At 50.9% G+C, this 21,075-nt stretch overlaps 1 protein-coding gene across 7 annotated transcripts in view; it reads right to left on the minus strand.

Moving 5' to 3' along the window:
* The window catches only part of PARVB (parvin beta), a 162,034-nt gene that overhangs the window by 123,984 nt on the left and 16,975 nt on the right, over window positions 1-21,075 (minus strand). For 2 of the 7 annotated variants that reach the window (XM_003905675.3, XM_009217459.3), the window contains exon 1: window positions 12,443-12,613. The exons of 3 other annotated variants lie outside the window; for them this stretch is intronic. In XM_003905675.3, the coding sequence (XP_003905724.1) occupies window positions 12,443-12,554 (112 nt within the window). In that variant the 5' untranslated portion in view covers window positions 12,555-12,613. Of the gene's footprint in view, window positions 1-10,509; window positions 11,605-11,655; window positions 12,146-12,442; window positions 12,614-21,075 lie in introns of those variants that run through there. 2 more of the 7 variants (XM_017945378.3, XM_009217461.4) reach the window with 2 other exon arrangements.

Consider the following 21,075-nt stretch of genomic DNA (forward strand, 5'->3'; position numbering starts at 1 on the left):
TCAGCCTCCCAAGTAGCTGGGACCACAAATGTGCGCCACCATGCCCGATTTTTTAAAAAATTTTTAATAAAAATGGGTTATCTCTATGTTGCCCAGGCTGGTCTTGAACTCCTGAGCTCAAGTGATCCTCCCATCTCAGCCTCCCAGAGTACTGGGATTATGGGCATGAGCCACCACACTCCTTCTATTAAACTTATATATATCAAGAATAAACTCATTTAGATTTTACTTTGAAAGACATTACAGTTGACTCTTGAAAAACACAGGTTTGAATTATATGAGTCCGCTTATATACAGATTTTTTCCAATAAACAGACTGGAAAATTTTTTGGAGATTTGTGACAATTTGAAAAAACCGCAAACCACGTAGCCCAGAAATATTTTTAAAAATTAAGAAAAAGTTAGATACATGACAAATGCATAAAATATATGTAGATACTAGTCTATTTTATTTGCCACCATAAAATACATATAAATCTACTATAAAAAGTTAAAATGTATCAAAACTTACACACAAACAACAGACTGTGTTCACAGTTGAGAGAAAGGTAAACAAATGTAAAGATGCAGTACCTATGTATTTATTTTATTGTATTTCTTTTTCTTTTTTTCTTTGTTTTTTTGAGACAGAGTCTCATTCTGTCACCCAGGCTGGAGTGCAGTGGCGTGATTTTGGCTCATTGCAACCTCTGCCTCCTGGGTTCAAGTGATTCTCCTGCCTCAGCCTTCCGAGTAGCTGCAACTACAGGTGCCCATCACCATATCTGGCTAATTTTTATCTTTTTAGTAGAGGCAAGGTTTCACCACGTGGGCCGCGCTGGTGTCGAACTCCTGACCTTAAGTGATCCACCCGCCTCGGCCTCCCAAAGTGCTGGGATTACAGGCGTGAGGCACTGCGCCCGGCCAAGATGCAGTATTTAATAATAACTGCATACAGTTAACTGCAGTCCATACCACACCACTGTAATAGTAGCCACCTCCTGTTGCTACTGCATTGCTTAAAACATTGCATTGCTTAGAACATTACTTGATGTTAATTATCTCCACTTGAGCAGTTCATGCTCCAGTAAATTGCATATCATAGTAAAAAAAAAAAAAAAAGGGATCTCTTTGGGTTCTCACATATTTTTCATCATGTTTAGTGCAATACCGTAAACCTTGAATAACACCATGGGACCCACACAGAGAGCCACTTGTGATGCTGGAAGTGCTCCCAAGAAGCAGAAAAAAGCCTTGACGGCCAGGCATAGTGACTCACACTTGTAATCCCAGCACTTTGGGAGGCCGAGGCAGGTAGATCACAAGGTCAGGAGATCGAGACCATCCTGGCTAATACAGTGAAACCCCATTTCTACTAAAAATACAAAAAAATTAGTCGGGCATGGTGGCACATGCCTGTAATCCCAGCTACTTGGGAGGCTGAGGCAGGAGAATCGCTTGAACCCGGGAGGCGGAGGCTGCAGCGAGCCAAGATCGCACCACTGTACTCCAGCCTGGGCAACAGAGCGAGACTCCATCTCAAATAAAAAAAGAAAAGAAAAAAGAAAAGCCTGACATTCCAAGAAGCTGAATAGCTTGAGATGTTGTATGATAGGGTGAGGTCTGCAGCTGCAGTTGCTGGCCATTTCAGAGCATTCATCTTGTAAACACACGTTGTAAACACGCGGCGTCGATAAACACAGCACAGGACTACAAATGCATTTTCTCTTCCTTATGATTTTCCTAATAACATTTTCTTTCCTCAGGCTCACTTTATAGTAAGAATACAGTACATAATGCATAGAACATACAAAATGTTGTTAATTGTTTACGTTATCAGTGAGGCTTCCAGTCAACAGCAGGCTATCAGCAGTTAAGTTTTGTGGGAGTCCAAAGTTACACATGGTGGCCGGACGCAGTGGCTCAGGCCTGTAACCCCAGCACTTTGGGAGGCCGAGGCGAGAGGATCACCTGAGGTCAGGAGTTTGAGACCAGCCTGGCCAACATGGTGAAACCCTGTCTCTACTAATAATACAAAAATTAGCTAGGCGTGGTGGTGCACGCCTGTAATCCCAGATATTCAGGAAGCTGAGGCAGGAGAATCACTTGAACCTGGGAGGCAGCGGTTGCAGCGAGCCGAGATCGCACCACTGCACTCCAGCCTGGGCGACAAGAGCGAAACTCCGTCTCAAAACACAAAAAAACGTTACACGTGGATTTCCGACTGCATGGGGGGTCAGTGCCTCTTAACCCCTGTGCTGCTCAAGGGTCAATTCTATTAATTTTGAAACAAAAAGAAAAAAGACAGGGATGAAGACACTTCAAATTAAGCTTTGGGCCAGATGTTTCTTAAGAGCTGGCCATGGTGGTGTGCACCTGTTGTCTCAGCTACTCGGGAGGCTAAGGCAGAAGGATCCCTTGAGGCCAGGAGTTCAAGGCTACAGTGTCTGATGATCTGGCCTGTGAACAGCCACTGCACTCCAGCCTGGGCAACACAGCAAGACCCCCATCTCAAACATATATATATATATATGTATAAAGACCCCCATCTCAAATATATATATGTACAAAGACCCTACATCTCAAACATATATATATATATATGTATAAAGACCCCCATCTCAAATATATATATGTACAAAGACCCCCATCTCAAACATCTATATATGTATAAAGACCCCCATCTCAAATATATATACATGCATAAAGACCCCCATCTCAAACATATGTATGTATAAAGACCCCATCTCAAATATATATTCATAAAGAATATATGTATAAAGAATATATATATTCATAAAGAATATATGTATAAAGAATATATATATTCTTTATAATATAATTATAATTATAATTGCTGTTGCAGTAAAAGAATGCAGACACAATGCAATCAATTTTAGAAGTATTCTTTATATTCTTTATAGATATATTCTTTATATATTTTTATTTATATATTTATATATATATATATTCCATTTATAGCAAAAATAAATTCTGAACACCATATGTGCATGAGGCCATGCCCCGGACCTCCCCCTTTCTCCAGCCTTGTCAGGGGCACTCTATCCACATGTTTAAAGTGGGGCCTGGTCACTTCTAGTTCCCTGGAGTCTGGAGTAACTTGAGAAGCAGAAAACAAGGGCAGACAGGGCTCTGCTGAGACAGCTGCTTCCGGGAGTGTCTAGATTTGAGCAAGCAACGCACGCAGGCCCTAGGAGTGCTAAAATTTTCACCCCCTCTTTAACTTTTTAATAGCTTAACATTCAAGGCTAGATTCTGTGAAATTGTAATTTTTCAAATGAAAACAAGTATAATAATGCATGACTTTGTAAGAGAACGAGCAAAGAAATTCCTAAGATGGCGTTGCTTGGGGAAATCAGCATTACCGACTGACTGTAGGTAGCTGGCAGGTAAAGGTTCAAAGGCCAAAACCAAGCTCATCATTTCAAATGGCAAAGCTTAAAGGAGCATGCCTCCAACTACTAACAGGCAAGCGTAAAGAACTCCCACTCAGAGACTGCCAAATGTTCTCTGATGCCATAGGCTGGTGAGGAAGGCAAGAATGCCTCCTGGTGCCCATCTGAGTTGCCCTCACATTCTGGGTACAAGGAATTCCAGCTCGGAAACACCTGCTTCTCCGCACACGCAAAGCAGGTTACTCAGCCAAGTATACCTCAAAAGAGTATTGGGGGCTGGGAGTGATGGCTCATGCCTGTAATCTCGGCACTTTGGGAGGCCGAGGCGGGCGGATCAGTTGAGGTCAGGAGTTTGAGACCAGCCTGTCCAACATGATGAAATCCTGTCTTTACTAAAAATATAAAAAATTGGCTGGATGTGCTCGCTTGAACCCAGAAGGTAGAGGTTGCAGTGAGCCGAGATCATGCCACTGCAGTCCAGCCTAGGCAACAGAGCAGGACTCTGTCTCAAAAAAAAAAAAAAATCTAGTATTGGGGATGCTTCCTAGTCATAGATGGCAAGGGGAAGAGTTAAGATACCAACATTCTCATTGCAATATCTTAAAGGATTTGCACAACTTTTGTTACCAACAGCCAACTAGCTGTTGCGTGACACTCAATGGGAACAAAGCAGCCAGTGATGCTGAAATGAGCCAGCACTAGAGCTGGAAAAGGCTTCATTTCTGGGGATGAGGGATGACAGCCACACAGCTACTAACCCTCCAAACACACTGCTAGTCTGGCTGGCTGGTCCCAGCATTCTTTTTCCCTAAGCCCAGACTCAGCCGAAGAATCCTTCTCAACACAGGGTTAGGCAGTCGTCCTAAACTGAGCTGACCTGCCACTTCTGCTCTACCACATCCCAGCTCTGGAGTCTGGAGTCTGTGTCAGTGCCTCCAGTCATCCACATTCATCCATAACAAATTCTGATTGAGCGCTCACTCAATTGCTGATAAGGCTTCACTTCCTCACACGACAAGTGCTGCTTTGCTCCACAAGGGACCACAAGGAAGAGAGGCTTAGAGAGAAGCAGCAACAGATCCGGCACAAGGAGGCGGGCTGCGCCACCCCACTGGGCATTCTCTGAACCAGGGCAAACTCAGCAGCTCAGAAACGCAGAGCTGGGATCTGCCCACACTGTCCCATATCAGAAATGGTGACATGGGCCCCCAAGCGTTAACACACATAGCCTCAAAGGGTGTGTTCAGTCCCCACAGCCCAGACACTCTTAGTCAGAACGTCAGAGGAGGTAAAAGACTCCGCTCGTTTCCCAGGGCTGATCAAGTGACTCCCCAGGTGCCGGGAGCCCTCAAGACCGGACAAGACCAAAACTGCCACTCATTCCATCTTTTCTTGTAACCAGGGGGAAGGCTCTCATTTGAATATGTCAGCCTGAGGTATCACAATGATGCAAAGCCACAGAACACTTCTAGGATTGATTGCACTGTGTCTGCATTCTTTTATCAAGACAGCAATTAGTATGGAGAAGCAGATTACCACCACTGAGCCAACATATGCTTATAATGTCCTCCAAAGCTTATTAACCGGCTTTGCAGCCTCTATGTGATGTAATAAATAGCAAATACATTAGGAGATAAACCAATTTGTCACCTGAAACCTAAAGTGTAACATGTACAGCTAAGGCAGAGACACTTTGGTAGGGTGTATCTTTCACGTGATGGAACCACGTATTTGAAAAGAAGAAAATGACTAGGTGAAGGTGCCTCCCCTTCACCTAGGGAATCAGTCCACAGCAGGGAGGAATCAGTCCAACGGAGCACTTAAAATCCACATTCGCAGCAGGGATGAACCCACTTACATCCAATAAACACCCCTTAATTACTCTGACGACTGCACAGGGAACGCGAGGGTAAGCAACTTCAGGATGTGCAATCAATAGTAATTCCACAGCGGGGGGGCAGGAATCAAGGCAGAGCCCCTTTGATGAGTGTGGGGTTGCCAAGGTGATCTGACTCTGCTGGGAGGTTTGTAACCAACATGCTGGGAGAATCACTGAGAACCTGCCCTTCCTCCCCAAGCCCTGAAAGGCAGGGAAGAGTCATCACTTGTGGCCAAGCAGTGCCTTTACCTTTTCTACAGAAGCAGAGTTTCCGAGAGCTCTTAATAGGCCTTCAAGAAAAAAAAAAAACCCACATGGTGCAGGTCGACTTTGCTGCCCCAGACAACAGAACGCATGGGCAGAACATACAATGAGAAATGTAGGGTTTGAAGATTAGAGTCAGAATAATAATCAAAGGAAATGTAGCTGAGCCACCCACTTCCTCTCAGCTCAAGAGAAAAGAGGCCCTCACTGGAAAATGGTCTCCAGGGAGTTCCACCCACCTCCCCGAGGAGTGTCTCCCGTGCAGGCGCTGGGCAGCGTCACGGTGACCTCACTGTGCCTTTCCTTCTCAGACCAACAGCTGTCCATCCCCCAACGGAGGCAGCCTCTGCTCGAAGGAGGTCTGGATTTAGAGAAAGGGGTGTGGAACTGTCTTTCTCTTCGTTGGCAGGGTCTGTAAAGAGCCTCACGACACAACAGCTCCAAATAGGACCTCCGCCATCCCCTCTTCCCCATAGAAACCACAGTGACCATGGCCCTGGTCCCTCACCTGCCTACATCCCCCAACTTCGGACCAGCCACTCCCTCTTTGCGTTGGCTAGGAGGCCCGCTGGCCTTCCCAACACGTCACAGCCACCGTTCTATCAGCCCTGACACCACCAGAGGGGTCACGTGAGCACAGAGGGCCTAGAAATGAGGAGTCTGAAAAATCGTCCAAAAGAAACCAAACTCCCTGCAAATCCTTTCCCACCCCTCCCACAAACAAGGATCTGGGTCCTCTTTCATTTGTGAAGGTCAGCATCAGAGGGGCTGGAGTCAGCTAGAAAACAGCGTGGAAATCACAGACACGCCTGCATCCACCCACGCCGCCTCCTCGGGGCACGGCCTCTGCCCCACACCACATTCCTGCCTGTCTGCCTGCCTCCCCGCCGTTCCCCCATTCTTCCATCCCCACTCCCTAAAGCCCCACTGAAATCGGCCACCCCTGCCAAACCCCAGCACAGGTTCCAAGCTCCTGCGCTTGCAGGACACCAGGGCTGCTCACCTCTCAGGTCCCCAATCAGGCTTGGCCACAGCCCACAGGCTACAATGTGGCTCAGCCACTGGGAGCCTTCCTGGGGGTCTCCTCAGGGGCCCCTTCCCCGTTGCTGGGCTGCTTTCCAGCCATCCTAGACACTCAGCCAGGACCACTTCCTCCAGGGAGGCCCAAAACCCCAAGTCTGGGTGGTAAGACTCCCACGGATCAGTCCCCGCATCTGCCTGCCCCTCAAACCATCCTGAGTGGGGCCTGAGCCACAGCTCATCTCCCTTCACTGGTCCGTCTTAGTGTTTGGGGTCAACCCAACGTCTACATAACTGATGGCTCTGTGTAAAAGATGGACACCCTGAAGGAAATTATCAGTTGCTGGTTTAGGGCCTTGAGCTTTCTCTCCTGAAGGTTATTTAAAGTCCACAAAGAAACTTAATACTTTCAACCTTCAGTTCAATGTCGCAGCTACCTAGTGATTTCTATCTTTTTTTTTTTCTCTCTCTCTCTTTTTGAGACGGAGTCTCACTCTGTCGCCCAGGCTGGAGTGCAACGGCATGATCTCAGCTCACTCCTCCCGGGTTCAAGTGATTCTCCTGCCTCAGCCTCCTGAATAGCTGGGATTACAGGCATGCACCACCATGCCCGGCTAATTTTTGTATTTTTAGTAGAGATGGGGTTTCACCATGTTGGCCAGGCTGGTCTCAAACTCCTGACCTCAGGTGATCTGCCCACTTCAGCATCCCAAAGTGCTGGGATTACAGGCATGAGACACAGCGCCCGGCTAATTTTTGTATTTTTAGTAGAGACAGGGTTTCCCCATGTTGGCCAGGCCAGTCTCAAACTCCTGGCCTCAGGTGATCCACCTGCCTCAGCCTCCCAAAGTGCTGGGATTATGTGTCTGGCCTAGTGATTTCTTTAGACCTAGTTGATGAGGTCTCAATATCTTGCTCATTAATCACTATTTCTACATCAAATGCTTAGAAGATATCAGGATCAAGAGAAGGGAAAGACAAGCCGCTGGCTGGGGGAGAAAATATTTGCAAAACACATGACTTGTATCCAAAATATACGAAGAACTCTTCCAACTCAACAGTAAGGAAACAAACAAGCAGATTTAAAAATAGGCCAAGGCCGGGCACTGTGGCTCACGCATGTAATCCCAGCACTCTGGGAGGCCGAGGCAGGTGGATTTCCTGAGCCCAGGAGTTTGAGACCAGCCTGGGCAACATAGCGAGACCCCATCTCTACAAAAAAATACAAAAATTAGCTGGGCATGGTGGTATGTGCCTGTAGTCCCAACTACTCCAGAGGCTGAGGCATGAGGATCACTTGAGCCCCAGGAGGTTGAGACTGCAGTGAGCCAGGATTGTGCCACTGCACTCCAGCTTGGGCTACAGTGAGACACTGTCTCAAAAAAATAAAAATAAAAATAAATAAAATACAAATGAGCCAATGACCTTAACAGACACTTCACCGAAGAAGATACACAGATGGCAAATAAACATCTGAAGAGATGCTCCACTTCATACATCATCAGGGAAATGCAAATTGAAACAGCAACGAGACGCCACGATACACCTATCAGAGCTCCAAAATCCAGAACACTGATACCGCCAAATGCTGGCGAGGGTGTGGAGCGGCAGGAACTCTTGTTCGCCGCCGGCGAATAAAAGTGGCACAGCCACCTTGGAAGAGAGTCTGGTGGTTTCTTCCAAAACGAGACGTGCTCTTACCATACGATCCAGCCATCGAGCTCAAATGAAGTAAAACCTTATCTACACACAAAAACCCACACGCGGATGTACACAGCAGCTTTATTCATAACTGCCAAAACTTGGAAGCAACCAAGATGTCCTTCAGCAGGTGAACGGATCAACAAACTGGCACCTTCAGACAACAGAATATTATTCAGTCTAAAAAGGAATAAGCCACCAAGCCATGAGAAGACATGGAAGGGCCTTCAATGTATATGACTGAGTGGAAGAAGCCAATCTGGAAGCGCTACTGTATGCTGTATGATCACAACTATATGATAGTCTAGAAAAGGCAAAAACATGGATATAGTAAAAAAACAAACAGACAAACCAAAAAAATGATCCGTGGTTGCCAGGGGTTTGGGGAAGTGGAGGGATACACAGGCAACAGAGACAGGATTCTGGGGTCGGTGACACTCCTCCAGAGGCGACTGTAATGGTGGGTCCATGGCATTCTACATCCATCCAGAACCACAGAATGTCCAACGGCAAGAGCGATCCCGAAGGTAAACTATGAGCTTGCGGAGACAATGATGTCTCAATGTTGGCTCATGATTCTACCATACAGCCTGGGGGCACCGGCGGAGGTGAGAAGGGATAGGTGGGGACACTTTGTATTCTTTGCTGGATTTCACTGTAAACCTGAAACTGCTTTTAAAATATACATAAATATATTTGTGAATACACACACACACACACACACACATATATCTGATACAGAGTCTTGCTCTGTTGCCCAGGCTGTAGTGCAGTGATGCAATCTCGGTTCACTGCAACCTCCGCCTCCCAGATTGGGATTCTCCTGCCTCATCCCCGTAGCTGGATTACAGGTGCATGCCACCATGGCTGACCTTTGGAATTTTTAGTAGATATGGGGCTTCACCATGTTGACCAGGCTGGTCTCAAACTCCCGACCTCAGGTGATCCACCCACCTCGGCCTCCCAGAGTGCTGGGATTACAGGCATGAGCCACCTCGCCTGGCCCACACATAAGGTAATCAGGGGATAGAAACTTCCCGAATGTGTTGCTCATAAAAGAGGGACAGAACCTCCAGACTGGCTGCTCTGGCCCCACTGGCTTCAGCTCTCTCTGAGAAACCTGACCCTGGCCACTGGGCAGTGGCACTTGAGGTCCAGGGCCTAGCACAGCACAGAACAGGCCTCTTGTGGCAAATGTGTGGAGCACTCCACCCGACCTCTTCCATGCAGGGCCTCGCTGGCCAGGGCGGGCCATCTGCCTCTGAGGATTTCCAGCAGCAGCTGGGCTGTCCCTGACCCCTGTCCTGGCCCATGGGACCTGTGGAGCCTCCCATCCCATGGGCACAGTGGGGAACCCTGTGTGCTGTTGGGGTGTCTTCCCTACACACGGGCTCCTCTAAGCCCCAGTAAAGCTGAACCCAGATTTGAAACACGCTGTCCTTTCACGTCCCCAGAGCTTCTGTGGGGAGCCCTGGGGGTTTCCGGCGTTCCTTTCCATTTTGCAAATGCCTACAGTTAATCACAGTTCCCTTTTCTGACCCGGGCCAGCACGTGACACACCTCCCGTGGCGCATCAGCCTTAATCACGCCCGCTGTGAAGCTCATTCTCAGACACTTCCTGCACCGCTTCCTCCAAACCCCAGGGCCCCACATTTCCTAACCCCCTTTCCTCTGGAACAGGCCAGGTCACTCATCCCAACCATCCCTCTCAAAAGTCCCTCTGTGCCTTGTCACACCCCTGCCTGAAGCTGGAACCTCACCGATGAACCCGCCCCCTCCCCCAGCTTCCCCCTCCTCCCTTACAGTCCTCAACTCAGGAACACAACGGAGCCACATCCGCTCTCCTGAATCCACCCTCAACTTTCTAACAAAGGAGGAAATGAAGCCGATGGTGCAGCAGGCAGGGTCGTGGAAACCTCCCAAGCACCCAGTCACTCTCTGGTAGGCAACCAAGCATAGCTCTGATGGCCCAAAGTCAGGGTCAGGGGCTTCTCTCACCCTGGAGTGGCCAGAAGCACATGTTGCCAAGGCAAACGGGCTTGCAGAATTACCAGCAACTCTCAATTATTCAAGACCTCATTATTCAGTCTTCCTGGCTCCTCCACTTCCCAGGAGACCACACAGAAGCCGCTAACCCCTTCCCAATCCAGCCTGTCCCTCAATTCCTGTGCCTGAATCCAAGGAGGGTTTGTGGCCCTCTGTTTGCCAGGCACTCCAACCCTGAGAACCCAGGCAGGGCACCCAGCTCACCCCCAGCAAAAGCAGCATCAGCAGTGCCCGGCGTCCTGCTCCTCCTCCTGCCTCCACGCCCGTTCTATTCAGCACAGGATGCTTCCCACTACTGGAATTCTTGGTGCATTTGAATTAAACCAGGCTGGGTCTGAATTTTCTAGGCACACATCAATTCATACAGGCAAGGAGGAGAAGCACTGTGTACTCTGGAATTTGGGCTCCGTCCACTACTTTGGGTGTGTGTTCTTCCTATTCCGAGAGCGTAAACGGCACCTAAAAAAAGCTGTAATAGCCCAGAACATTCCGGTTCCTTGCCGTTCTATGAAAGACTTTCCTCTGGTTCCTTCTGGCCTCCACTCAAGTGTCCCCTCCTCAGAGGCCTCCCCTGGCTCTGATCGCCCTGTTCTATGTGCTCTGGGGCATGTCATCACAGCGCCACTTGTCTTATTCATTCCTTGTTCCACGAAAGCAAGCACCCCGCCCCCACTCTTTTCTTCCTAGGGTCGGAGCAGCACCTGGCCCATGGCAGGCGCACCACAGGCTGCAGGCTGAATTGTGAAGGGAGTGTCACTTGCGTCTATAATTGTTGCAAGCCATAAAGAGGAACCGAAATGATTTCTGGTGAGGGTGCTGATGACTGCATGGAAGAACAGCAGGGATGACAGAGAGAAGGGTGACAGCCACTAATCATGTCATTTAGAAGGGGTGACAAACACCGACTAATACAAGCCACAGTGGGTCGTCCAGTGTAAGGCTTGAGAGAAGAGTGGCCTCTCCACCAGGAGACCCACTGAAGGGGACAAGACCCTGCCCTCCTGGAACAGGATCACGGGTGGGAAGACACGCATCCCCTGGGGGCACAGGCATCCCTGGGAGAAAATGGCTGGGGAACCAAGCGTTCCCTGCACCGTACACAAAACCTGGGGAGCAGGTGCATGGGGGCACACACAGGCCTAGAGGCAAATCTGTCACATGTGTTCCCAGAGCACACACACCCCTAGGAATACAAGAGTCCCAGGGAAGAAATGAATGGGGGACCTGCATCCCGGGGTACACTAATCCCTGGAGGCACAGGAAGAGTTCCCAGGGATATGTCAGGCCCAGGTGGTTTAACAAAACCGTACTGCATACCCACTAAGGGAGGGCTCCTTCCCGGGTACCCACCTGAGGCCGGCCTTTCTCCATCTGCCCTTCCACAGCAGCTCTTCACCTCCATTCTTTGTAAGCTCCCCGCACCTCTCACCAATCTGAAATCTCACTATGCGGCACGGTCCCAGGGGCAGAACCTCCCCACCCAAGCAGAAAATTCAAGAATGTATCTCCCAAGAGGCCCTGGGCAAGCGGTACACTTAAAGACATCAGACTATCCCCTGCAACTCTAATTCTTTAAAACGTACGAGGTTGCTAGTGTTTCGTGAGCACACGCCATAAAAACTTCAAAAAAAAATTTTTTTTTTAAATGCGATCTCTGCAACCCTTGCTCGCAGGCCTCCCAGGCCTCAGACCTGCAAGCCCCGAATCCTGCACCCTGCAGGGCGCCCGCGCAACAACCAGTAGCGGGTCCCCCAGGCCGTGCCTGCCTAGCGTGCCCTGCACACGTGAGTGTCACTGCTCATGGAATGAACGGTCACCTCGCGGGCTGGCGATGCCGCTTGCCCGGGGAAGAGCTAAACACCAGGCGGCCGGAGCAGGCGCGGGCCCCGCACGGTGGCCCGAGGTCCCCGCCGCGCAGGCGCCCGCACGCGCGTTTGGCAGACTCCTGAGGCCACCGCGGCCCCACGCGCCAGGTCACGGCCGGTGCTTACGGGTCCTGGGTCAAGGGCCTGGCCTATCCCGAAGGTCGCGCAGCCGCGGGGGCGGGCGGGGGGGGGCCTCGTGGAGCGCTGGGGGCCCGGGGCGGGCGCGGCCCGGCAGGTCCCCAGGGGGTCGGCGGGCGCGGGCGCGCACTCACCCTCGCGCGCCCTCCGCTTCCTGGCCAGGGTGCCGCCCAGCTTGCCCAGGAACGACTCGTCCTTCTTCATCCTGCGGGGCCGCGGGGTGGGCGAGCGCGGCACGGAGGACATGGGCCGCGCGTGGGGCCGGCGGCTGGCGCAGCGCGTGTGGAGCAGCCCGGTCGCCCTGGGGAGTGGCCGAGGGCGCGGCCCCGCTGCCGGCCCCCGCCCCGCTCCCGCCCCCGCCCCCGCCCCCGCCCCCGGCCTGGAGCGCGGCCCCGGCGGCCCGGATGCCCCAGGCCTGCTGGTCCCAGGCGGAGCCGTCCCCGTCCCGCGCCGCCGCTCACGCTCAGACAAGGGGTGTGGGGCCACCCCGGGAGCGGCGCAGCCTTTTCCCCACGCTTTGGAGCCCTGGGCTCTGCTCGGCTCCGCTAATGGTGTCGGATCCAGGGGGCAGCGCGACAGACACCATTGCCACGTGGGTGCGGCCTCAGGACGTCCTGAAAGGCGGAGAGAATCAAGTCACACGAACGTGGCCGGTCTGTTGTAGAGCTTCTGCCAAGAGCCAGGCCCAGGGCAGGGGAAGCCCTTCTGAACTGGGAATTGTCCCTACCCACGGGGAGCTTAGAGGATGGAGGGCGATGCGGGGGACAGGTCATTGCTGACCTCCAAGGGGAGCTCCAGGAGTTGTTTCTGGAAGAGGCGACGGGGAGGCCCCAGGAAATGGCTTGCAGGCCGGTACCATGAGGTCAGCAGAAAAGCAGGCCCTGGGGACAATGTGGGGTGCCAGGGACGGGGAGAGGAGGAGAGGCAGGCCTCGCAGGTGTTGGAAGCAGAGGAAAAGGCTTCATCCCGAGGGAGGCCAAGCAAGGCTGTTTTTTTTTTTTTTTTTAAGACGGAGTCTTGCTCTGTTGCCCAGGCTGGAGTGCAGTGGCACAATCTCGGCTTGCTGCAACCTCCACCTCTTGGGTTCAAGCGATTCTCCTGTCTCAGCCTCCTGAGTAGCTGGGATTACAGGTGTAATCCCAATTTAGTAGATTACAGGTGTGAGCCACCATGCCCAGCCTAGATATCCAGGCAGGGCTTTGAGCTGTGATGTCACAGGCATTGCCTCTGGCTGATGGCTGCTCAGCAGGTGCTGGAGATGGAGAAGGCACAGGCAGGGGGACGGTGACTTAGGAGAGAAGCAAACAGATTTCTGAGATGCTCACAGCCAGAAGCCCCAGTCTTGAAGAAGTAGGAGGAGTAGGCCAGGTGCAGTGGCTCACACCTGTAATCCCAACATTTTGGGAGGCCAAAGCAGGCAGATCACCTGAGGTCAGGAGTTCAAGACCAGCCTGGCCAACATGGTGAAACCCATCTCTACTAAAAATACAAAAATGAGCGGGGCATGGTGGTGGGCACCTCTAATCCCTGCTACTTGGGAGGCTGAGACACGAGGATCGCTTGAACCCAGGAGGCAGAGTTTGCAGTGGGCAGAGATCATGCCACTGCACTCCAGCCTGGGTGATTGAGCGAGACTCTGTCTCAAACAAAATAAAAAAAGAAGTAGGAGAAGTGAAGGTCGGGTGTCCTGCCAGGCCGTGGTGGGTCACTCAGCAGAGACAGGTGCTAGCAGAGGGCGGCGCCTGGGGAGAAGAGGGTTCAGCTCTGGGTGTGTGGGTTGAGACGGTTTTTCTGTCTCCCTTTGTGCTGGCTGGCCCCCAGTCCCCCCAGTGCAGTAAATGCTTCTGTTGGCCGAGTTGATGCCAGGCCCAGTCCTCAGTCAGGGGCGTGAAGACCAAGGGCACAGAGCTTTGTCCTCCAGGAGTTTGTGGTCAAGGAGAACATGGTCACAGGACACAGTGGCCATGTAGTGTGGCCAGCATGGGGGAGGGACAGGGACCGTGTGGATGGGGTGGGGGGAGAAGTGCTGTGGGTGGGCAGAGGAGGCTTGCAGGGAAGGGACATTGGACCTGGAACAAGGATCAAATGCCCTTTTCCTTTCAATAAAGGAAGAGAAGACCCACCAGGCAGAAGAGACAGGGAGAGGACACTGCGGTGTCCTGGGGCTGCCAGCACAAAGTTCCACAAGCTGGAGGGCTAGGAACAACAGAAACGTCTTCTCTCACAGTTTGGAGAGAAATAACAAGGTTATTGCGAATTATGAGCCGGGCACGGTGGAGGAAAACCAACTGATAAATATCGTCATCTCACAAGGGTCTTTGCAGATAGATGATCAAGTGTAGATGAATCACCAGAGTGGGCTGTAATCCAAGATGACCGTGTCCTTGTAATACCCCTGTGTACTGGGGATTAGGATTTCATCAGGAGGCCAGAAATCCAAATCAAGGTATAGGCCGCGTTCATTTCTGTTTGGAGTCTGCACGGGCAAATCTGTTCCCTGCGCTTCTCCGGGCTCCTGGGGTTTGCCAGCAAATCTTCCGATGCCAGCAAATCGGCCTGTAGAAGCATTGCCCCGTCTCTGCCTCCATCTCTACTCGGCTGCGTGTGTGTGTGTGTGTGAGTCCAGACTTCACAAGGACACAGTCAGGTTGGATTAGAGCCCATCCTGGTGATTCATCTTCACTTGATCATCTGCAGAGACCCTTGTGAGATGATGATATTTATATGTTGGTTTTTCCTCCACCATGCCTGGCTCATAATTCCCATCACCCTGGTGATTTCCTCAGTGACTAAAACAATGAGCATATCTTTTGTTACAGTATTTGGCCTTTCTTCCTTGGTTCCTGAAGCAGTGTGGAAACAGCTTCAGAGCAATAAAGGGGAAAGACAGTCCTGTGTTACCATGCTGGGGCCTTGGAAGCAGGCTTCAGGTGCAGCTTCTCTCTCTCCTTTCTGACCTTCTTTCTCCTTCCCTCCTTTCACCTGCTCCTTTTTCTTCCCAAGGCAGGCCATAGAAAATGAAAATACAGGCCGGGCACGGTGGCTCATGCCTGTAATCCCAGCACTTTGGGAGGCCGAGGCAGGTGGATCAAGAGGTCAGGAGATAGAGACCATCCTGGCTTAACACGGTGAAACCCCGTCTCTACTAAAAAATACAAGGAAAAAATTAGCCGGGCGTGATGGTGGGCGCCTGTCGTCCCAGCTACTCAGGAGGCCGAGGCAGGAGAATGGCATGAACCTGGGAGGAGGAGCTTGCAGTGAGCCGAGTTCACGCCACTGCACTCCAGCCTGGGCAACAGAGCGAGACTCTGTCTCAAAAAATAAATAAATAAATAAAATTTAAAAAAGAAAATGAAAATATACTCAAATCCAGCCAGGCGCGGTGGCTCAAGCCTGTAATCCCAGCACTTTGGGAGGCCGAGATGGGCGGATCACGAGGTCAGGAGATCAAGACCATCCTGGCTAACACGGTGAAACCCCGTCTCTACTAAAAAATACAAAAAACTAGCCGGGCATGGTGGTGGGCACCTGTAGTCCCAGCTACTCAAAAGGCTGAGGCAGGAGAATGGTGTGAACCCAGGAGGCAGAGCTTATAGTGAGCCGAGAAATACTCAAATCTTCCGCCACCTTTCCATCTTGGAGCTGGCCACGGAGAAATTCTCTGAACTGCTTTGTCTGACTGAGGGTCACGAGATCCCCATTTCAGAAGGAGTCCTGCCCCCTGCCCAGGAGGAAGGAATGCTGTACAGACAGGCCTTGCGGGGCTTCACCATTCTGACTGATGGTGTTGAATCATACTGTTTTTGTCCAATCACACTTCAACATGGTTGTCCAGCTTCTATCGTGCTTAGCCAATGAAGGCTCCATAAAAACCAAAAACAGTGGCTGGGCACGGTGGCTCACATCTATAATCCCAGCAGTTTGGGAGGCCAAGGTGGTTGGATCGCTTGAAGTCAGGAGTTCAAGGAGTTAGCCTGGCCCACGTGGTGAAACCCATCACTACTAAAAATACAAAAATTAGCCAGGTGTGGTGGTGCACGTCTGTAACCCCAGCTACTTGGGGAGGCTGAGGCAGGAGAATCACTTGAACCCAGGAGGTGGAGGTTGCAGTGAGCCGAGATCACGCCACTGCACTCTAGCCTGGTCGACAGAGTGAGACTCGGTCTCAAAAAGAAAAAAAAAATGGACAGAGTTGGAGAAGCTTCCAAATAGCTAAACACATGGAGGTTCCTGAGGGTGGTGCACCAAGGGAGGGCACGGAAGCTCGATGCCCCTCCTCCATCCTTGCCCTGCAAGTCTTTTCCTCTGGTGTTCATCAGCAGACTTTGTAACACTCTTTGTAATCATCCAGGAAACATCAATGTTGCCATGAGTTCTGTGAGCCACTAATCAAACCTGAGGCGCATGAGAACCCCAGTCAGAAGCACAGGTAGAACAACCTGGGGCTTTTAACTGGCATCAGAAGTGGGGGCAGGTGGCTGGATACAATGGCTCGGGCCTGAGAGCCCAACACTTTGGGAGGCTGAGGCCGGAGAATCACCTGAGGCTAAGAATTTGAGACCAGCCTGAGCAATATGGCAAGACCCCCTCTGCACAAAATAAAACATTAGCTGGGTGTGATGGCACGTGCCTGTGGTCCCAGCTACTCAGGAGGCTGAGGTAGGAGGATCACTTGAGCCCAGGAGGTCGAGGTTGCAGTGAGCCGTGATCATGCCACTGTACTTCAGCCCGGGCAACAGAACCAGACCGTGCCGCGAGACTCCGTCTCAAAAAAAAAAAAGGGTGACAGTCTTGTGGGACTGAGCCCTTACCCTGTGGGATCTTGTGCTGTCTGCAGATGGACAGTGCTGGAATTGAACTGGACTGGGGGACACCCAGCTGGCGCTGCTGCAGAACTGAGCTCCAACTTGCTGGCGGGGAGAAATCCTCAGCCTGTTCATCACAGGAGTCCTCTGTGTTGACTCTTGTGGTGTGAGAGAAGAGGAAAGGCAGTTTGATTTTTCCATACAACCCTGTCTCCAAATAATGTCCTGGTCACAGTACTGGGGATTAGGATTTCAGCATCTTTTGGGCATGCTGTGCATTGGATATTTGACTCCCCCAAACCCCATACTGAAATTCAATCCTGTGTTGGAGGGAGGGCCTAGTTGGGGCTGTGTGGGTCCTGGGGAGGATCCCTCGTGGATGGTTTTGTGCCATCCTCATAGTAATGAGTGAGTTTTCGCTCTGTTAGCTCCCTTGAGAGCTGGTCATCCCCCTCCTTTCTTGCTTCCTCTCTTGCCCTGTAATCTCTGCATGTGGCTCCACCACTCCTTCTGCCAGGAGAAGCAGCCTGTGGCCCTCTCCAGTGCAGATGCTGTGCCATGCTGCTTGTGCCGCCTGCAGAGCTGTGGGCGAGGAAACCTCCTTTCTTTATTAATTACCAGCTTCGGCCGGGCGCGGTGGCTCATGCCTGTAATCCCAGCACTTCGAGAGGCCGAGGCCGGCGGTTCACCTGAGGTCAGGAGTTTGAGGCTAGACTGGCCAACATGGTGAAACCCTGTCTCTACTAAAACTACAAAAATTAGCTGGGTGTCATGATGCATGCCTGTAATCCCAGCTACTCGGGAGGCTGAGGCAGGAGAATTCCCTGAACCCAGCAGGCGGAGGTTGCAGTGAGCCGAGATCACGCCATTGCATTCCAGCCTGGGCAACAGAGCGAGACTCCATCTCAAAAAAACAAAAATAGGCCAGTCACGGTGGCTCATGCCTGTAATCCCAGCACTTTGGGAGGCCGAGGAGGGCAGATCATCTGAGGTCTGGAGTTCGAGACCAGCCTGGCCAACATGGTGAAACCCTGTTTCTACTAAAAATACAAAAATTAGCCAGGCGTGGTGGCAGGTGCCTATAAGAGGCTGAGGCAGGAGAATCGCTTGAACCTGGGAGGCGGAGGTTGCAGTGAGCCGAGATCTTGCCATTGCACTCCAGCCTGGGGGACAAGAGTGAGACTTTGTCTCTAAATAAATAAATGATAAAAATAAAAAATTACCAGCTCCAGGCGTTCCCTTATAGCAACGCAAACGGACTAAGATGGGGCAGCGCACACGTCAACCCATAACCGTGGCAAGCCTGCCTATGTGGCCTGAGAACCTCAGTGAGGAGAATGGGGAGAATGGGGGTGATGGAAAGGACGGCCCTCCAGCACCCAGATCAGGAGTCAGCACTTGGTCTTGTGCAAGGAAGGAGGTGGCCATTGAGAGAGTTGACCCAGTGTGGAGGATGGAGCGAGGAAACCCCAGAGCCAGAGACCAGTTTGACAAAAGGGGTGCTGAGGCTACACCCAGGCAGCGGCACAGAGAGGAATGAACATTTGGAGTTGGGAGCCCCAAGACCTGGAGAACGACTGGATTCCGTGTTAGGGAAGTGAAAGGTGGAAGATCTCACAGGGTTCTTATTCATGTGGCTGCCTTGGATGTCACTAACCAGCAGGGAAGACACAGAAACATCGAGCATATGGTTAGTTTTTTGTTTGTTTGTTTGTTTGAGATGGAGTCTCGCTCTGTCGCTCAGGCTGGAGTGCAATGGCAGGATCTCAGCTCACTGCAACCTCTGCCTCTTGGGTTCAGCGATTCTCCTGCCTCAGCCTCCTGAGTAGCTGGGATTACAGGTGCCCGCCACCACACCCAGCTAATTTTTGTATTTTTAGTGGAGACAGGGTTTCACCATGTTGGCCAGACTGGTCTCAAGCTCCTGACCTCAGGTGATCCACCTGCCTCAGCCTCCCAAAGTGCTGGGATTATAGGTGTGAGCCACTGCGCCCGGCCGAGAATGTGGTTGTTGACAGTTCAGTGGGATTGTGACACAGCAGGGCTGAGCAGAGATCCGGGTGCTCTCTGGAACCTGGGGTGAGACTGTCATCTAGGGCAGGGGTCTCTGGCCTCTTTGAGAATCTGGTGCATGGGACAGACCCTCTAGTCTGGAGAAGCACAAACAATGTCACGTGTGACACGTGACATGCAACATCATTCTGAAACAATAGCCTGCTTCGGAAGGCCCCCTGACACCCCCACTGCCCTTGGCACCCCACGAACCCCCAGTGAAGAGCCTCTAACCAGGAGAGAGCGAGGGGAGAAGAAACACCAACTGGGAGAGAAAATGGACAAGAGCCATCCTCATGGGGGATGTGAATGGGCAAAAGCTGAGGTCCAGAGGCTGAAGACACAGAGATACATCTATGGGGGGTCTGGTGAGTGCCCAGGAAATAAAGGATTTTTGAAGCTTTCATCAGTGGTTCCAGCTTGCCAGTGAACACAAAGAATTTACAATTTTCATTTGGTTATTGCTAATTTGAACTTGGCAGAGACAGTTTGAATGTGCCATTACAGCGTGCAAGAACAGTGGCCCCATATTTCAAGCTGAACTAGTGACCACCAAGTGGTGCTTAGTTGTAAGAGGAACTGGCCTGGGCTTTGCACTGCCGGAGGGTTCCTAGCATTTTATAGACCTAATTTGTATACAAATGGAATCCTATGTTAAATGCAAGCGGGGTACTCACTACTAAGAAATCCCATGTAAATAGTGCCTTCTTGGTAAAGTTTATCATTGTTCCCTTCCCCGGGATGAGTGATGCCTTTTGCATTCTCAGACCAAAAGCACTGCATTCATTAACTCAATTTTCCTTGCACCTCTTTGTCTAGAGACTAAGATGATTTATTTTTTATTGAACACTATGAAAAACTAATTTATAGTTAGGGTGGATTACCCTCACATCTCAAACGGGGAAGTTGACCGGGCACGGTGGCTCACGCCTGTAATCCCAGCACTTTGGGAGGCTGAGGTGGGCGGATCACCAGAGGTCAGGAGTTTGAGACCAGCCTGGCCAACATGGAGAAACCCCATCTCTACTAAAAATACAAAATTAGCTGGACATGGCAGTGCACACCTGTAATCCCAGCAACTTGGGAGGCTGAGGCAGGAGAATCACTTGAACCCAGGAGGCAGAGGTTGCAGTGAGCTAAGATCATGCTATTGCCCTCCAGCCTGGGCAATAAGAGTGAAACTCCATCTCAAAAAAAAAAAAAAGAAAGAAATTAAATGGGGAAGTAAAAACAGCCACAGGTCGAATATCCCTAATGAAATGCTTTTCAGGCTGCTCTTTGTTAGAAAAAAATAATTTTGAGGACTGCTTTTTGTTAGAAGAGAGACCTTGTCAAGGACTCTTTTACCCTCACTATCTGTCTAAATAATTTCTTTCTATCTCCTGTATCATTATTAAATGCAGGTTAGAACTTTTTTTTTTTTTTTTAATTATTGTGTCTAGGCCAGACGCAGTGGCTCGCGCCTGTAATCCCAGCAGTTTGGGAGGCCAAGGCGGGCCGATCATTTGAGGCCAGGAATTTGAGACCAGCCTGGCCAACATGGCAAAACCCCGTCTCTACTGAAAATACAAAAATTAGCCGGGCATAGTGGTGGGTGCCTATAAGCCCAGCTACTCAGAATGCTGAGGGAGGAGAGTTGCTTGAACCCAGAGGGTGGAGGTTGCAGTGAGCCGAGATTGCACCACTTCACTCCAGCCTGGGCAACAGAGTGAGACTCCGTCTCAAAAAAAAAAAAAAATTGTTGTGTCTGTCGTAATGGGTTTTTTGTCTTGTGCATGCTACAGATGACAATCAAGGACTGGCTCGATGGCTGTGGACTAAGCTGTATTTCTTTTCAAGGTGAGAGGAAGGAAGGACAATGATCAAACCCCCAAAACTTTCCTCCTTCCTGACCTGGCTCCTGTGGAATT

The sequence above is a fragment of the Papio anubis genome, chromosome 16, assembly GCF_008728515.1.
Source record: "Papio anubis isolate 15944 chromosome 16, Panubis1.0, whole genome shotgun sequence".
In the NCBI taxonomy this organism is placed as follows: Eukaryota; Metazoa; Chordata; class Mammalia; order Primates; family Cercopithecidae; genus Papio; species Papio anubis.